Below are 15,297 nucleotides of genomic sequence, written 5' to 3' on the forward strand. Positions count from 1 at the left end.
AGACCAGGCTGGTCTCGAACTCACAGAGATCCGCCTGCCTCTGCCTCCCAAGTGCTGGGATTAAAGGCGCGCGCCACCATCGCCCGGCTGGTTTAATATTTTTATTTCATGTGTATAAGGGTTTTACTTGTATGTGCCTGTATTCACTGTGTGTGCTGGCACCATCTCTGCAGGCCACGACAGAGCGCCAGATCCCCTGGAGCTGGAGTTCCAGATGGTTGTGAGTCCCCATGTGGGTGCTGGGAACAGAACTTGGGTCCTCTGCAAAAGCAGTCAGTGCTCTTAACCCCTGAGCCCTTGCTCCAGATTCCAAATCCCCCCCCCCTTTTTTTTTTTGATAAGACCTTTCTTCCTTTTTGGGAATGGGTTGGTTTTTTTTTTGAGACAGGGTTTCTCTACATAGCCTTGGCTGTCCTGGAACTTGCTCTGTAGATCAGGCTGGCCTCACACTCATGGAGATCGACCTGCCTGGTTAAAAAAAAAAAAACAAAAACTAGGTTGGAGCAATGGCTCTGTTTTTAGAAGCACTGGCTGCTCTTGCAGAGGGCCCAGGTTCAGTTCCCAGCACCCATCCATCCCACTCACAGCCATCTGTAACTCCAGTTCCAGGGGACCTGACACCTGGACACAGGGGTACCCGGCCCATATGTGGCCCAGATATACATGCAGGAAAAACTGTGATACACATAAAATAAATAAGTTTTTTTAAAAATTATTTTCTTTCTTATTTTTCTTTTTTGTGGGTAGTGGGGTCTCACATTGTGTGTGTAGCCCTGGCTGATCTGGGACTTGCTGTGTAAACCAAGCTGGTTGCAAATTCAGATTCTAGCTAAGGTTAACCTTAGCTTCCTAATCTGCCTGCCTGCGCTTCTCCAGTGCGGCCCAGGGTGAGGAGGTCCTGAGCATGCGCACCTCTGGCAGAGGACTGAGTCAGTCTCAGCACCTGCATGGAGCTCAGCCTCCTCCAGCCCCGCGGGGGGAACTCAGGCCTCTGGTTTTTGGGGGCGCTTACATGTATGTACATACAATTAAAAACACGGGTTCTTTTAAGAGTTTTTATTACATTTATTTGGTTTTTCTGTGCTGCGTGTCTGTGTGCTTTGGAAGTCAAGGGACAGCCTGTGAGGGTCAGTTCCCTCCTACTTTGCAAGTCCCGTGGGTCAAACTTAGCTTATCAGGCTTGACAACAGCTTATTGAGTCAGATTGCTGGCCTCAGATATTCTTTTCTTTTCGAGGCAGGGTCTCTCTGTGTAGCCCTGGCTGTCCTGGAACTCACGCTATAGACCAGGCTGGCCTCGAACTCACAGAGATCTGCCTGCTCTGCCTCCCCAGTGCTAGGGTTAAAGGCGTGTGCCACCACCGCTTGGTTTCTTTTTTAAGAAATTTCTGTTTGTGCCTTTGTGCATGTGTGTGGATGTCCCAAGACCAGAAGAGGGTGCTGGATCCCCTGGGGTCACAGCCAGGAGTTAGTTGCCCGGGGTGGTGTGGACTCTAGTACAGCTCTGCCTTCCTTCCTAACCACGGAGTCATTGCTAGGTCTTCACAGATTATTTCTGATAAGTGAAAATTTATTTTTATGAGCATTGGTCTGTGTGAGGGAGTCAGATCCCCTGCAACTTGAGTCACAGACAGTTGGGAGCTGGGAATTGAATCCAGATCCTCTGGAAGAGCAGCCGGTGCTCTTACCTGCTGCCTATGGGAATTATTTCAAAGTGAAAAGAAAATACATTCTCATAAGCACAGGACAGGAGTGCCAGGAGGCCAGCACTCTCAGCTGTGGACACCCTTCCCTGTGTTAGGAGATACTGGCAAGCGCGAAGGACAGATGGGCGCAGCCTCCGGCTGTCCACTCCCAGCCAGCCTGACAGGAACAGGGAGTCCCTTTCTGTGTGGCTCAGAACCTTAATGTCACCTCTATGGCATAACCCTGGTCACCCTTGACACCCAAGATGGTCACAGGGTTGACCTTTTCCAACCTTCCCCGAAGGCTCCAGGGTGCCGGTGCAGGTGGGGGATGGGGATGTGACAGGTGGAGAGGGAAATGCCTCTGACTGTCCCCCTGCCTCACCCCCAGTTTGCTGAGAAGTTTCAGGAGGTGAAGGAAGCTGCCAGACTGGCTCGGGAGAAATCTCAAGATGGCGAATTCACTAGTTCTGCCCTGGCCCTTGCCTCTCACCAGGTGGGTATTTCTGCTGTCTGCCTCTATTGCCTCATTCCTGCCACATTCCTGGGGCAGCTGTGTGTGCTTCTGACGTCAGGTGTCTAAGGCTGACCGATGGCCTTAGACATGTATCATGTGTGCACATGTGTGTCTAAGGCTGGCTGATGTGTCTGGGTGCAGAGCTCTCCTTCCAGCATGGCCTCAGGCTTGGTGACCAGCTCCTCTGAGCCATCGCACCAGCCCATTTCTCGGTTTTAAGTGGAATGTTTGACGTTTCTGTGCCCAAGGGAAAACTTCCTGGAGAATAGTTCCAAGTGTTCAGATCCCTGTTTCTAAGGGTTGTTGGGTCTTGCAGTGTCAGTGAAGACACCCCCCCCCGGGGGTGTGGTTCCCCATCCACGAGCCTGGGGAGCTATGGAGGGTGAGGAGAGGGGCACAACACTGGGCTTCACAGGCCTGTTCAGACTCCCTAATTTCAATCAGTACCCCAGTGACCCAGTCCTCGACTCTACCTTACCTCCTACTTCACCCTTGACTGAAGCAAGCTCTCACGGTGACTCAGTCCTGGCTCCCACACACAGGTTCCCCCAAGTCCCTTGGTCAGCACCAACGGTCCCGGAGAGGAGAAGTTGTTCCGCAGCCAGAGTGCAGACGCCCCTGGCCCCACCGAGCGAGAGCGCTTGAAGAAGATGCTGTCGGAAGGGTGAGGGGTGGAGCCTGCTTGAAGCCAAGATTGGGCGTGACTGGGGCCTAAGGAGTGTATTGTGGCTCTGACTGAGCTGCAGGGCCTTGGCTGGCACCATGGGCGTGCCAGGGAATCCCCAGGACAGACTTTTAGGATGCAGGGGACGTGGGTAGTGGGATGGGGCCTTGGATGGTGGTGCTAATACCGGAGCAAGGCTTGTGGGCGTGGATGCCGCAGGTGGCAGGGGTGTGGGGTAGGAATCCAGGCTGCCGACCTGGGAAAGGAGGCAATCGGTTCCTGCCTCATGGTTGCCCCTCCCTCACATTTACTTCCCACTCCGTGGCTCTCATGGGCTATCACATGACAATCTGGGAGAGGCAGGGATAGATTTCCAAAAATCTTTGGAGGCAGGGTCTCGCGGTGTAGCCCACTCTGGCCTGAAACTCATTATGTAGCCTAGACTGACATAGAACTTAAGGGTATCCTCCTGTCTCAGTTCATGAGCCACAACTCGCTGCTCCACATGCTCTGGTCCCCGCTTCCTAGTTTAGTGTTGTCCCGACCCTGCTCCTAGCCCAGGAGGCGCTCCACTAGTTGCCACCCTCTCTGGCTACGCACACCCCCAGCCTGGTGTCTTTCCGTAGCTCCGTAAGCGAGGTCCAGTGGGAGGCCGAGTTCTTCGCACTACAGGACAGCAACCAGAGGCTGGCAGGGGCCCTACGCGAGGCCAACGCAGCTGCCGCGCAATGGAGGCAGCAGCTAGAGGCCCAGCGTGCAGAGGCCGAGCGCCTGCGGCAGCGGGTGAGGACTCCCGCCCCCCTATCTCTTCTGCCCCGTTTCAGTCTCCAGAATATCATTTCTTGCTGTAAAATGACTTGAGACCATGAGATCCCCAGGCTCTCCATGTCCCAGAGGGTGGGAATGCTGAGCTGCGTGTGTGCAGGTGGCGGAGCTGGAGGCCCAGGCGGCTGCAGAGCCGGTTCCGGTGGGCGAGAAGGAGGTAACCAGCCAATCCGTGGAGCAATTGGAGGCTCAGGTGCAGACCAAGGACCAGGTGAGCGAGGAGCAAGCTCCAAGGTCTTGCCTCGGGCCAGTCTCCCTGGGAATCCAGGGTTCTCTGAGCAGACCCGGAAACTTTTCTCTCTAGGAGATCCAGACTTTGAAGAATCAAAGCTCAGGAACTCGAGAAGCTCCTGACACTACTGAGCGGGAGGAGACACAGCAGAAGGTTCAGGTTGGCTGTGGGTTATGGGCGCACGTATGTGAGCGTGTAGAACAGGTTCCACCTGCCTGTGAGCAGGATGGGAATATCTACCCAAACTTGTGAGGTCTTCTTCTAGTCTCAGACCTCATCCTCCCGTACTCGAGCAGTCTGCGGCACCCAAGAAAGTACCTGGAGTGTCCCCAAGACATTCCTGGGGACCCTGTTGTCTTTGGGGGTGGGTGCAGCTTGTGCAGATTCAGAACCGAGGGCCCTTGGACTGGGGGCCTGCGTCGTGGTTGCTTGTGGTGTAAGCGCACACCAGGCACCACTGGCTTCAGTCTGTCTCACTGTGCGCGAGTTCTGAGCCACGGAGCAGTGGGGATCTGTTCTCCGACCCTAGCTGTATCTGGGGCACCGGATTTCCCGTGGGTAAGAGGGACTGGGATTAAGGACTGTCAGGTTACAGCCAGCACCTCACCATCCCTTCAGTTAAATACCACTCACTTTGCTAAGCATGTTTCCTGGGATCACAAGGTTAGGAGTTCTTTCCTTCCACCATGTGGGTACTGGGGATTAAACCTTCAACTTGGGTATTTTTATGATACCGTGGCTCTAGCTGCAGCTGGTCTGTAACTCAGAGATCCACCTGCCTCTACCTCTCAGTGCTGGGATCAAAGGTGTGCGCCGCCATGCTTCCCCCAGGGGCATCTGGCTTTACTTGTGTGGGTTGTGCTCCCTAGGGCACTACATACGGTTGTGAGCCGCCCCGTGTGAAAGCGAACCTAAGTGCTCCGGAGTTTATATTCTTAAGCACTGACCATCTCCCCAGTCCTTAGAATTATGGTTTCTTACTGGCCTTGGGCAGGTTTAGGCGGGCCAGTGTGCTCCACGAATCCGGATTGGGATTACAAATGCACGACAACCATGCTCAGCTTTCTATGTGACCACTGGGCTCTGAACTCACGCTGGGCACTTCCCGTTTTTAAGACACTTTATGCTGTCGTCTCCCAGTGGGAGCCATGGATCACACCCAGCAGGGAGGGCGACCAGAGGCTTCATAGACAGCCCCACCCCACAGCTCCTTCCTCCCCCTGCAGGACCTAGAAACACGGAATGCAGAGCTGGAGCAGCAGCTGCGGGCCATGGAGTGCAGCCTGGAGGAGGCTCAGGCTGAGAGGGAGCGCGCGCGGGCAGAGGTGGGCCGGGCCGCGCAGCTCCTAGACGTGCGACTGTTCGAGCTGAGTGAGCTGCGTGAGGGCCTGGCACGCCTGGCAGAGGTGACACCCTAGTTGGCCCTGGTGGGTCTGCGGCCCTAAGGTGCCCTGGCAGGGAACCAGGGCCGCCTCTGAGCTTTGCACTGTGTAGTTCTCTAGAATCCAAGGGTGGCGCTGATACCCAGATTACATTTGTACGTGGCTGTACAAGCACGAGGTGTTGCTGGCACCTGTTGTCGCTAGCTGCCACCGCCCTGCATCCCAGAGATGCAAGTGAGGGCCGCAGTGGTCATCCCCATAGGGCAAGAGAGGCTTTGGGGACCAGAGACCCGCAGCTCAACACCCAACCCGCCCCATTCTCAAGTCGGACTGGCAGGTTTAAAGAGTGTTTACTGAGGTCCTCTGTGGCCCACCCAAGGACCAGCGGCTGTAGGTTTGTGCTCAGGTCTGAGCCTTATCCTGGGTAGACACCGGAAGCCGAGGTTCAGGAGGACGAGCCCCTCGGCCTGTAATCCCTGCTTTCTGCCGCCGAAGCGTCTGCCCCACCTTCTCCTTAAAGCGCCGATTCTGTTGCTTGATCTTGGCCAGTTCCGCCTTGCGCTTGGCCTCTAGGTCCGGGTCCTGAGGAAGGGAGCAAGGCTGTCTCTGAGATCCTGAGATCTCAGCAGGGCAGCTTCCCATACTGGCCACACCCCTGCTTAGCCCTGCCCCTTGGTCTACCTTCCCCTCCATGATCAGCTGCTTCCGCTTATTGATCTCCTTCTTTTCATCGAAATGCGAGGCCTCCAGTTTCTACGGAGAGGGCACAGGTCAGGGCAGGCCCACAGGGCAGGGAGCCCCGCTCCACAACCTGGTGGCCACACTCACGATCTCGCATTCTCTGCGCACCACGTTGACCTGCGTGAGGATTTTCAGGACCTCGGCTTCCTCCACAGCCAGCTCCTCCAGCTGCTTCTCTGCAGAGCAGATATGAGAGGAGACATGCACCACTGAGCTGGGCTGAGCGACTGGCCCTCGGAGCCCCAATTCCGGAAGTCTGGACTGATGACATTCGGAAAAAAGTGCCAAACTTGGTGGCAGATGCCTGTCATCACAGCACTGGGGAGGCAGAGGCAGGGGGATCACTGAGTTCTAAGCCAGCTCTGTAGAGCAACGGTCTGTCTCAAATAAATGAGTAAATGAAATGGGCGAGTGAGAGTTCAAGTCCTGGCTACCTAACTACCACAGATGCAGCTCCAGAGTGACCCAGGCAGGGACGCCATCTCCCACCCATGGACCCTGCCCACTTACTGATCTGCTCCTCGATGGCATGCAACAGGTGAATGTCATACTGCGTCACCAGGGTGATGGCCTGTCCCTGCCGCCCTGCAGGGACACACCTGTTACAGAACCTGGGCCCCACCAAGTGGCTGGTCCCAGCTGGTAGGCTCTAGGAGCCCCCTCAGAGGGCGTGGCTCCACTCAGAGAGGTGGGGCTTAGCCCTGCTCTGCTGCCCTTTCTTTCTACAATGGTGACCGAGCTGATGCACTTTGCCAGCAGGGCCTAGGTCACAGCAGCCTCAGACAGGGTTCTGGTGCCAGCAGGTGGGATGGCAGGCCCCGCCCAGCCCAGCATCCTGTCTCCTAGTTACAAGCAGGAGGGACTATCAGAGCAGATGTCTCCTTGGTCCCTGGGTCAACATCCCAGTAAGGTGCCCCCCCCCCCCGACTCTTTGCTTTTGAAGGACAGACCTGAGCTCCCCAGAGTCTCTCACTACAACTAGAACCTCCCATACCTGGACCTGCTCACCTGCACGGGCTGTTCGACCAACTCGGTGGATGTAGATCTTGGGGAGCCCGGGGGTGTTGTGGTTGATGACCACTTGCACAGTGGGGATGTCGAGGCCCCTGGGGGTATAGAGCACTCAGCTGGGGCACCCATGTCATTCCTTCCCATGTCCAAGCCCAGCCTTTTGGTCTCACAGTGGCCTAGACCCCTGAAGAAAGGCACACTGCTCTGAGCCTGCTCACCTTGAGGCTACATCCGTGGCAATAAGAATCCGGTACACACTGGACTTGAACTTGGCCAGGGCTGCAAAGCGTTCTTTCTGTGCCACAGGTGGGGGGAGGTTTGTGAGCAGATGGACGGGGCTGGGACAAGACAGAGACCAGGGACACCAGGGTGACACGGGGAGAGGGTGGAGCACCACTGAGATGTGGTATCTTGTTTCCATGTATTTTTGTCCAGGGTTGCACTGAACATGACGATGCACTTTACTTCCAGTACTTAGGAGTCAGAGCCAGAGGATCTCTCAAAGTTTGAGGCCAGCTTACTTTAAATAGAGAGATCCAAGACAGACAGGACTACATAGAGACCCTGTCTCAAACTACAAGAAAAAACAAAACCCCCCCAAAGCCCCCAAAGAAAACAAAAACCCCACTGGCTTTAAACTCCTGTTCGTCCTGCCCCACCTCCTGAGTACTGAATCCTGAACAAATGTAACAGGCACACAAGCCATGCCCAGGTTACACGGTTGGGGATAGAACACAGGGTCTCACGCTAGGCAGGCACTCTCCCCACTAAGCTCCATGCCCAGCCTCCGAGTGGCCACGGCCGTCACCTGCTTCATCATGGAGTGTAGCGCAACTGTGGGGAAATTGAACTTCCGAAGCATCATACAAAGGATTTGGCAGGTCCTGGAGGGAAAAGGGTGCTTGTGGGTATGTTGCCTCAACCTACCGGGACGTCACACAAGTGGTCTGAGAGTTGTAGAGATGCTAGGTCTGCTGTCTGTCTGCTGTGCTTCTCAAAGCTAGAACCAACAAGGACCAGCCCTAACTGTGGCACTGACTTCCAGAAGAGCGCTCTTAAATGGCTGGATCCTGCCGTGCCTGATGGCCGCCTGCTCTGTCCCACAGAGAACATGTCCTCTTCTGTGGACATGAGCCTCCTGTTTCTGCCCTTCTAACAGACTCAAGCTGACACAGCCAACTATTTTGAGATTTTTGTTTGGTTTGAGCCAGGGCCACAGTGTAGCTCTGGCTGGCCTGGAACTTGCTATATAGACCAGGCTGGCCTCAAACTCACAGATCTGCTTGCCTCCTCGGTGCTGGAATCACTTCAGCACCAGGCTTGGCCTAGCCGCACCTGCAGATGAGGGAGACAGGGCCGCAAGTCCAGCGCAGGCGGCAGGAGCTGCCTACTCACTTGCAGGTGTTGGTGAAGATGATGATGGAGCAGTCCTCCAGCTGGTCTTGGAAGGTCTGGACCAAGTGCACCAGGTAGGCGTCCTTCACCTTCTCCGGCACCAGCAGGTAGCGCTGGTCCAGCTGATCCACTGTGCGCACCCTGGGGGCAGAGCAGCAGCAGAGCCTCAGTTTCCCCTTCCGCCTGCACTCTCTGGTCGGACCCTTACCCACAGCTTTGGAACTCACGGGGCCTGAGCTTCCCAGAAGAAAGGCTGGTTGGTAGCCAGGCCCTGCAGTTCCTTGAGCGTGTCAGTCAGCGTGGCACTGAACAGCAGGGTCTGCCTGCGCGCTGGAACAGCTGCCAGGATGGTCTCCAGGTCTGCAGTGAAGTCGGTGCAACCCTGCTCCAGCAGCCGGTCAGCTTCGTCCATCACCTGCAGCCAGAGGGGTGGGACAAGGGGCTGGACCAGTGCAAAAGCTGCGAACACAACCCAGGACCTGCCCCATGCCCAGTCCCCCGCTCTTCAGGGACGACCCAATGGGCTCCTGAACATTGTTCCAGCCTCAGGCCCACATCCCCACTCTGCAAGGCTCCAGCAGGTCCTCAAGGGTGCCCGCCTTCTGTATGCCGTGTCCATATGAGGCAAGGGCTCAATGTGGAGCCCTGAATGTCCTGGAACTCACTATGTAGATCAGGCTGGCCTCAAACTCACAGAGACCTTTCTGTCTCTACCTCCCAAGTACTGGGATGAAAGGTACGAGCCACCATGCCCAGGCGGCCCTCGTCTTTATTTCCAGCCCTTTGCTCATGTGAAACCAAGTCAAGAACGGATATCAGCTGAGCATAGCAGCTCACATCTACACAGGGAGTTAGTTACAGGACAGCGGGGATACACAGAGAGACCCTACCTCAAACGGAAAAGAAAAAAAAGGAAAGGAAAGAGAATGGATACTGCATGTTTCCTAGCCCAGTCTCTGGCTTCGAGGTCCGAGGGGAACACCTGGCTCACCAGGAACCGGATCTTCTTCATGTTGAACGTGTTGGAGCTGCGCAGGTGGTCAGCCAGGCGTCCAGGGGTGGCAATCACCACGTGTGGCTTTCGAGACAGCTCCAGCGCCTGAGCCACCATGTCTGGAGTGGGGGGGAGGAGGTGAGGCTAGGTGGGTGGGATCAGTAGGGACCCACGGCTCACCCCAGCCTCTCAGCCCCCATACCCATGCCGCCAACGATAATGCAGTCCTTCAGACCCAGGGGCTTTCCCAGCACCCGGAACTGCTCAGCGATCTGGTAGGCCAGCTCCCTGTGGATGAGAAGGGCCAGTTGGGTCAGCGAGCACCTGGGCTTCTCTCCCATTGTTTCTCCTTCCCTAGGCTCCTTGCGCCCTCCACCTCCCTAATGTTAGTGGCCTCTTCAAAAATCAATTCTAGGTGGACTGGTGACATAGCTATCGTCCCGGGCCCTGTCCACAGGACCCACAGGAGGGAAGAACTGATTCCTGCAGGTGTTCCTCTGACCCCCACATGTGCACATGGATGCACATACGAACAGTAAATCAACTTATGTGGGCAAACCGCTCACTGCTCAAGCACGAGGACCCGAGTTCAGATCTGCAGGGTCCTTGTGAAGCTCAGTGTGCAGCAGCGTCTCTCACCTTGCTGTGAGAAGGGCAGTGACGTCGCAGGGTGGCTGGGGCAAGCCCTAGTTTCAGTGAGAGAACCTCTCTCAAAAAAGAGGGGGGAGGTTGGCTCAGTTGTTAGGATGGAAGAGAGGTAATGCCACGTGATAGAACATAGATTAACATGAATGGGTTAATTTAAATTATAGGAGCTGGTTGGAACAGGCCTAAGCTATAAGCTGAGATGTCACAATTAATAAGTCTCCATGTCATTATTTGGGAGCTGGCTGGCAGGATCAAGGCTCATTCCAAGGGCAGCTCAAAGCCAAGGCACTAGCTTCAAGAAAGCACAGCTAGACCAGTCACCCGTGAGGAGTGTGCTGGAGACTCACCTGGTGGGTGTCAGGACCAGGCAGAAGATGCCATAAGGGTCCTCAGACAGCTTCTGCAAGATGGGAAGCACAAAGGCAGCTGTCTTACCACTTCCTGTCTTTGCACAGCCCAAGCAGTCTCGACCTAGGCAGATGGCAAAGCAGTATCAACATGAAGCAGGGCCCACTGGGCATTCATTCATCGGTGTAAGAAACAGATGGTTATGGTCTACTTCTGAGGTGCACTTAAGAGTTCATGAAAGTTACAGACCAGCAGGAGGTGCTGGGCCTCCTTCCCACTAGTTGGTGACTGTTTTAGAATTCTAAGGCTTGGAGAATTACAGGCACCTGCTATGTGATCAGAAAAGGGGGACAGCCTCAAGCTCCAAACTAATTCATTAGATACAGCTTGGGAGTCCTAAAACCAGAGGGATGGGAGATCTGGGAAGGGGGCAAGCCCTGCTGGTCTATGGAAGGAAACGTCATGGATTCCTCCAGATTTGGGGAAAGGCCTCAAAAACTTGCTGGAAACCAGAGCGGCAGTCACTTCTGCCTGTTCTCTATGGTGACACCCTTTCTGCCTGTTCTCTATGGTGACACCCTTTCTGCAGAATGGAATGTTTAAATTTCGTTAGCTCCTTGAATTTGTTACGATCTAATGTCCAACAATCATCATGATTGCTTCTTTGAAACAAGTTTTTTTAAAAAAAAAAATTTATTTATTTACTTATTTATTTATTATGTATACAATATTCTGTCTGTGTGTATGCCTGCAGGCCAGAAGAGGGCACCAGACCCCATTACAGATGGTCGTGAGCCACCATGTAGTTGCTGGGAATTGAACTCAGGACCTTTGGAAGAGCAGGCAATGCTCTTAACTGCTGACATCTCTCCAGCCCCCTTGAAACAAGGTTTTAAGTAGCACAGGGTGGTCTGGAACTTGCTACATAGCTGATGACTATCCTGAACCCCTGATCGTCCCGCTTCCGCTTGTTCTATATTGGGATGACTGAGAATCACCACGCCTGCCTCCAAGGGATGTCTCTTTAACAGAAGAAGTGAATTGGGACAAAGAGCACTGACACAAATACGGATCCCTGATTTTTACCTGGAGTTTGACGGCTCTTTTTTCTGTTTGCTAAGTCAAAAAGACAGCAACTCGACTCTACTTTTGCAGTGCCGTGGATTAATTCACCAAATTCTCCCTATGCTCGGGGACTACGAAAATTTCAGAGGTGCCATTGTCGCAGCCTCAACGTCAATGTTGTGGGTCAGGTTCCCCGAAACAATCAAAGCTCCTGACTCGTGGGACCCAAAGGGGCTAACGAAGAGGGACAAAGAAAGGCAGGCACGAGAAGAGCGGAGAGGACTTACCCTCCAGGATGGCCGGGATGCAGCCGAGCTGTACCGGCGTGGGCTGCTTCAACCCTAGCTGCCGACATTGTTCCACGAGCCACGACGATAGCTGGAGTTCTGCAAACCCCGCCATGCTCCGAACCGGCGCGGAGAGTATACTTATGAGCACTTCCGGCGCGATAATATTGCGTCAAGTTCACGCTACAATTTTCTCAGCCAATCCCAGCCTCGGCCCCTTTTTTGGCGTTTTCTGTAAGAAACCGTCTTACTTGCTGACTATACTTGAACAACAATTCCCAGGAGGCTTTGCATCACGCGGCTTCATTTTCAGCACTACTGATTGGCTCGGTAGAACTACGTTTCCCACAGTTCCCTTGCTTCCGGTCTACGTGTCCCAGGAAGAGGACTGTGTACAGGGGTGGTGACATGGCTCCTCCGGCTCCCGGCGCGGCCTCTGGCGGCTCCGGAGATGTAGACGAGCTGTTCGACGTGAAGAACGCTTTCTACATCGGCAGCTACCAGCAGTGCATCAACGAGGCGCAGCGAGTGAAGGTGGGCGGCGGACGGGGTTGCTTCCGGCACGCTCTGCGACTCTGGGCGGACGCGGTTTTTCTGACAGCAAAGGCTTCTTTTGAACTGGCAGTGTTGTGTAGCGGAGGCTGACCTTGAAGTCCTGCCCCCTCAGTCTCCACCTCTCCGGTGCTGGGGTGACAGGCTCAGCCCATGCTCCCAGTTCCCAAAATTCTGTTTGTTAATTGCCCGGGCTGATCTGAAGTCAGGGTGACAGGTTGTGCCACTGCCTCACTTTTCACCTCTTACTGTTTCCTTTTGTCCTCCCCTCCCTCCTCTTTGTTTTTTATTTTCTTTTTTCCGAGACAGGATTTCTTTTTGTTTAGGTCTGGCTGTCCTCGAACTCTGTGGACGTGCTAGCCTCGAACTCACAGAGATCCGACTGCTTCTGCTTCCCGAGTGCTGGGATTAAAGGTGTGCGCCACCACCGCCTGGATTTTATTTATTTTTATTTATTTATTTATTTAAAAATGTTTATTATGTATACAATATTCTGTCTGTGTGTATGCCTGCAGGCCAGAAAAGGGCACCAGACCCCATTACAGATGGTTGTGAGCCACCATGTGGTTGCTGGGAATTGAACTCAGGACCTTTGGAAGAGCAGGCAATGCTCTTAACCACTGAGCCATCTCTCCAGCCCCTCCGCCTGGATTTTAATGTCTAAACCAGGCTCATCTTCTATCCCACTACTTATGAGGCAGAGGCAGGACCAGCCTGCTCTATATCGGGAGTTCTAGGCAACCCTATCTTAAGCAATAATAGGCGAGGTGTGGCAATACACACCTTTAATCCCAACATTTGGGACGAAGAAGCAGGCTGATTTCTGAGTTTGAGGCCAGCCTGGTCTACGTAGTGAGTGGACAGCAGGGGTACATTGAGAAACCTATTTTGAATTGTCCCCCCAAAGAAAACTATAGTTATAAAAGGAAGACAGGGTCTCCTTTAGCCCATGGCTGTCCTCAGACTCCCTGTGACCCTGATGATCCAGAGTGCTAGGATCGCAGTTATGCCCAGTCATGCACTACTGAGGATGGAAACCGCAGCCCTGAGGCAAGTGCTCTACCAGCTGAGTCCCAGTCTGGATCTTATTTGTAAAACAATTACAGTTTTGCTTCAGCCTCCTAGATGCAGGGATGATGGCCCGTGTGGCCACACCCAGCTCTGAAAGAGGAGAACTGTGTCCATCATCAGCTAGGCTGCTGATGAGGTCACCCAGTCACTCCTGGGCTCAGTGGAAGACGGAGTTGATAGAGCGCCAAGCTTTCTAGGTACATTAGCCTTGGTGACAGAGGCAGAGCAGGCAGTCAGAAAATGACAGGAGCACGAGTTACAGAAAGTGGTATTCTTAGGCATGGCTCTTCTGAGTGTGAAAACAGCGGCCATTCCAGGTCGGAGCTGTAAGGGGCTGGGGGCGTGGCTCCAGCAGAGGGCTTGCAGCATGATTCTTACCAGAGTTGGTAGGCTCTGCCGTGTTTAGGTTCTCCACTTCCTAAGGACTTCCAGTGGTTTTGCATTGGCTGATGACTTTTTAAGCTTCTAGAAGGTTCTCTCTAGTCCCTGGCTTTTTGTCATCTCAGAACAGCAGATGTAGGTTCCTCTCATCCTTAGAACAGCTTTGTTCCCTCTCCAGTCACTTTCTGCTTTGTCTCTGATCTAAGGACGTGTGTGGTTAGTTCCTGATTCTGGACTCCTGAACTCTGAATTCAGGCCTCTAAATGTTTAGTGTGTCAGGTCAGTGGTCCAGCAAGCCATCTGTATGACCCTTTGAATACAGCGTCGTTCTTCCTTTCTTTCCTTATTTCTTTGGGTATTTTGGAGGACACCCAGCTCTCCTGTGCCTGTCTTTCTTCCTCTGTGGGTGTCCCTGCCCAGGACTCACTATGGCCCTGTTACCTCTCTCTCCTCTTCCCTTTCCGCACCTGCTGCCGGCCCTCAACAGCCCCATCTCAGACACCAGCCATCCACACTTCCCACCTGGGGAATCTCAGGCTGTCTTGTAGTTCAGCCGTGTCCTTCAGCTGAGTTCCCAGGACACCATCAGCAGCCCTTCTACAACCTTTAGACCGCAGGTGGCCCATCACACATCTGCTCCTTCCTAGCAGGGAGGCCTCTCCCTGCATCAGCTTCAGGCCCCGTGAGAGCCGCTAGCTGCTAGACAGATGAGCACTGTGGTGATCAGGACTCTTCGGGTTGTGTGGTCCCAGCTACTCCAGAGGCTGAGGCAGAATGATCAATAGAAGCCAACCTGGGTTCTGTCTAAAATAAATGTATGTACCTGCTCCTCACAGGAATGGCCTAGTCTGTGTGCCAAAAACTTGAATGGGTCTAGTCTCTCGCCTCTCTCTCTCTTCCTTCATATCTTAAAGTGCTGGGGATAGAATCCAAGACCTACACACGCTTGACATTTCTGCCATCTTATGGCTTCTCAGCCCACACCTCTGGGGCTCATTCAACCACTCCCTTGCTGCAGAACATCCAGGCCTTCAGCTTTAGATAAGCCAGTAGCCCTCAATTGCCTCACTCCTCCCAAAGCCTTCTGTCTCCTTCATAGTCACCTGCTCTACAGGCTTTGAGGGATTCTGGGAAGGCCAGAACTCTCTTCCCAGCAAAGGCTCCTATGTTTAGAGTCCAGGCTGACCTTGAGCAAATGGAAACCCCTTCTGCCTCAGCCTCCTGGATGCTGGGATTACAGGCCAGGTCTTGAGGTCCATCCTGTCTGCACACTTCCTGCTGTAGGGACTGGGGGACTTGGCCCTGCAGGTAGTGAAGTTGCATGGACGGCAGAGGCTGGATTGTGGCCTCGGGTTCCCCACCTCAAAGACACCAGGATGCCGGGCGGTGGTGGTGCACGCCTTTAATCTCAGCACTCGGGAGGCAGAGGCAGGCGGATCTCTGTGAGTTCGAGGCCAGCCTGGTCTACAAGAGCTAGTTCCAGGATAGGCACCAAAGCTA

At 54.1% G+C, this 15,297-nt stretch overlaps 3 protein-coding genes across 4 annotated transcripts in view; 2 read left to right on the forward strand and 1 right to left on the reverse strand.

Annotated features, from left to right (window-relative positions):
- Nucleotides 1-5,362, forward strand: part of Homer3 (homer scaffold protein 3) — a 9,697-nt gene extending 4,335 nt beyond the window's left edge. For both annotated transcript variants that reach the window (XM_005370542.3, XM_005370543.3), the window contains exons 5-10: nucleotides 2,076-2,180; nucleotides 2,744-2,865; nucleotides 3,492-3,648; nucleotides 3,791-3,901; nucleotides 3,995-4,081; nucleotides 5,149-5,362. In XM_005370542.3, coding sequence (XP_005370599.1) covers nucleotides 2,076-2,180; nucleotides 2,744-2,865; nucleotides 3,492-3,648; nucleotides 3,791-3,901; nucleotides 3,995-4,081; nucleotides 5,149-5,340 — 774 coding nt within the window. In that variant the 3' untranslated portion in view covers nucleotides 5,341-5,362. The remainder of the gene's footprint in view (nucleotides 1-2,075; nucleotides 2,181-2,743; nucleotides 2,866-3,491; nucleotides 3,649-3,790; nucleotides 3,902-3,994; nucleotides 4,082-5,148) is intronic.
- A 276-nt stretch (nucleotides 5,363-5,638) lies between these two features.
- On the reverse strand, nucleotides 5,639-11,929 carry Ddx49 (DEAD-box helicase 49). Its single transcript, XM_005370541.2, has 13 exons — nucleotides 11,794-11,929; nucleotides 10,441-10,564; nucleotides 9,648-9,733; nucleotides 9,443-9,564; nucleotides 8,679-8,866; nucleotides 8,452-8,592; nucleotides 7,865-7,940; nucleotides 7,275-7,351; nucleotides 7,054-7,151; nucleotides 6,556-6,630; nucleotides 6,133-6,221; nucleotides 5,986-6,057; nucleotides 5,639-5,886 (listed from the first exon to the last, which is right to left on the reverse strand). Exons 1-13 carry the CDS (start codon nucleotides 11,906-11,908, stop codon nucleotides 5,707-5,709), a joined length of 1,443 nt encoding a protein of 480 aa, XP_005370598.1. The 5' UTR covers nucleotides 11,909-11,929; the 3' UTR covers nucleotides 5,639-5,706.
- A 215-nt stretch (nucleotides 11,930-12,144) lies between these two features.
- Nucleotides 12,145-15,297, forward strand: part of Cope (coatomer protein complex subunit epsilon) — an 11,878-nt gene continuing 8,725 nt past the window's right edge. Inside the window, exon 1 of the mRNA XM_005370544.2 lies at nucleotides 12,145-12,327. Coding sequence (XP_005370601.1) covers nucleotides 12,202-12,327 — 126 coding nt within the window. The 5' untranslated portion in view covers nucleotides 12,145-12,201. The remainder of the gene's footprint in view (nucleotides 12,328-15,297) is intronic.

The sequence above is a fragment of the Microtus ochrogaster genome, unplaced genomic scaffold (genome assembly GCF_000317375.1).
Source record: "Microtus ochrogaster isolate Prairie Vole_2 unplaced genomic scaffold, MicOch1.0 UNK81, whole genome shotgun sequence".
Classification (NCBI taxonomy): Eukaryota; Metazoa; Chordata; class Mammalia; order Rodentia; family Cricetidae; genus Microtus; species Microtus ochrogaster.

Coding starts and splice junctions, on each gene's coding strand:
- Ddx49 (XM_005370541.2), bottom strand. CDS start 11,908: ATGGCGGGGTTTGCAGAACTCCAGCTATCGTCGTGGCTCGTGGAACAA. Junction 7,152..7,274: donor GCCACGGATGTAGCCTCAAG/GTGAGCAGGCTC, acceptor CTATACCCCCAG/GGGCCTCGACATCCCCACTG. Junction 5,887..5,985: donor AGCTGATCATGGAGGGGAAG/GTAGACCAAGGG, acceptor TCCCTTCCTCAG/GACCCGGACCTAGAGGCCAA.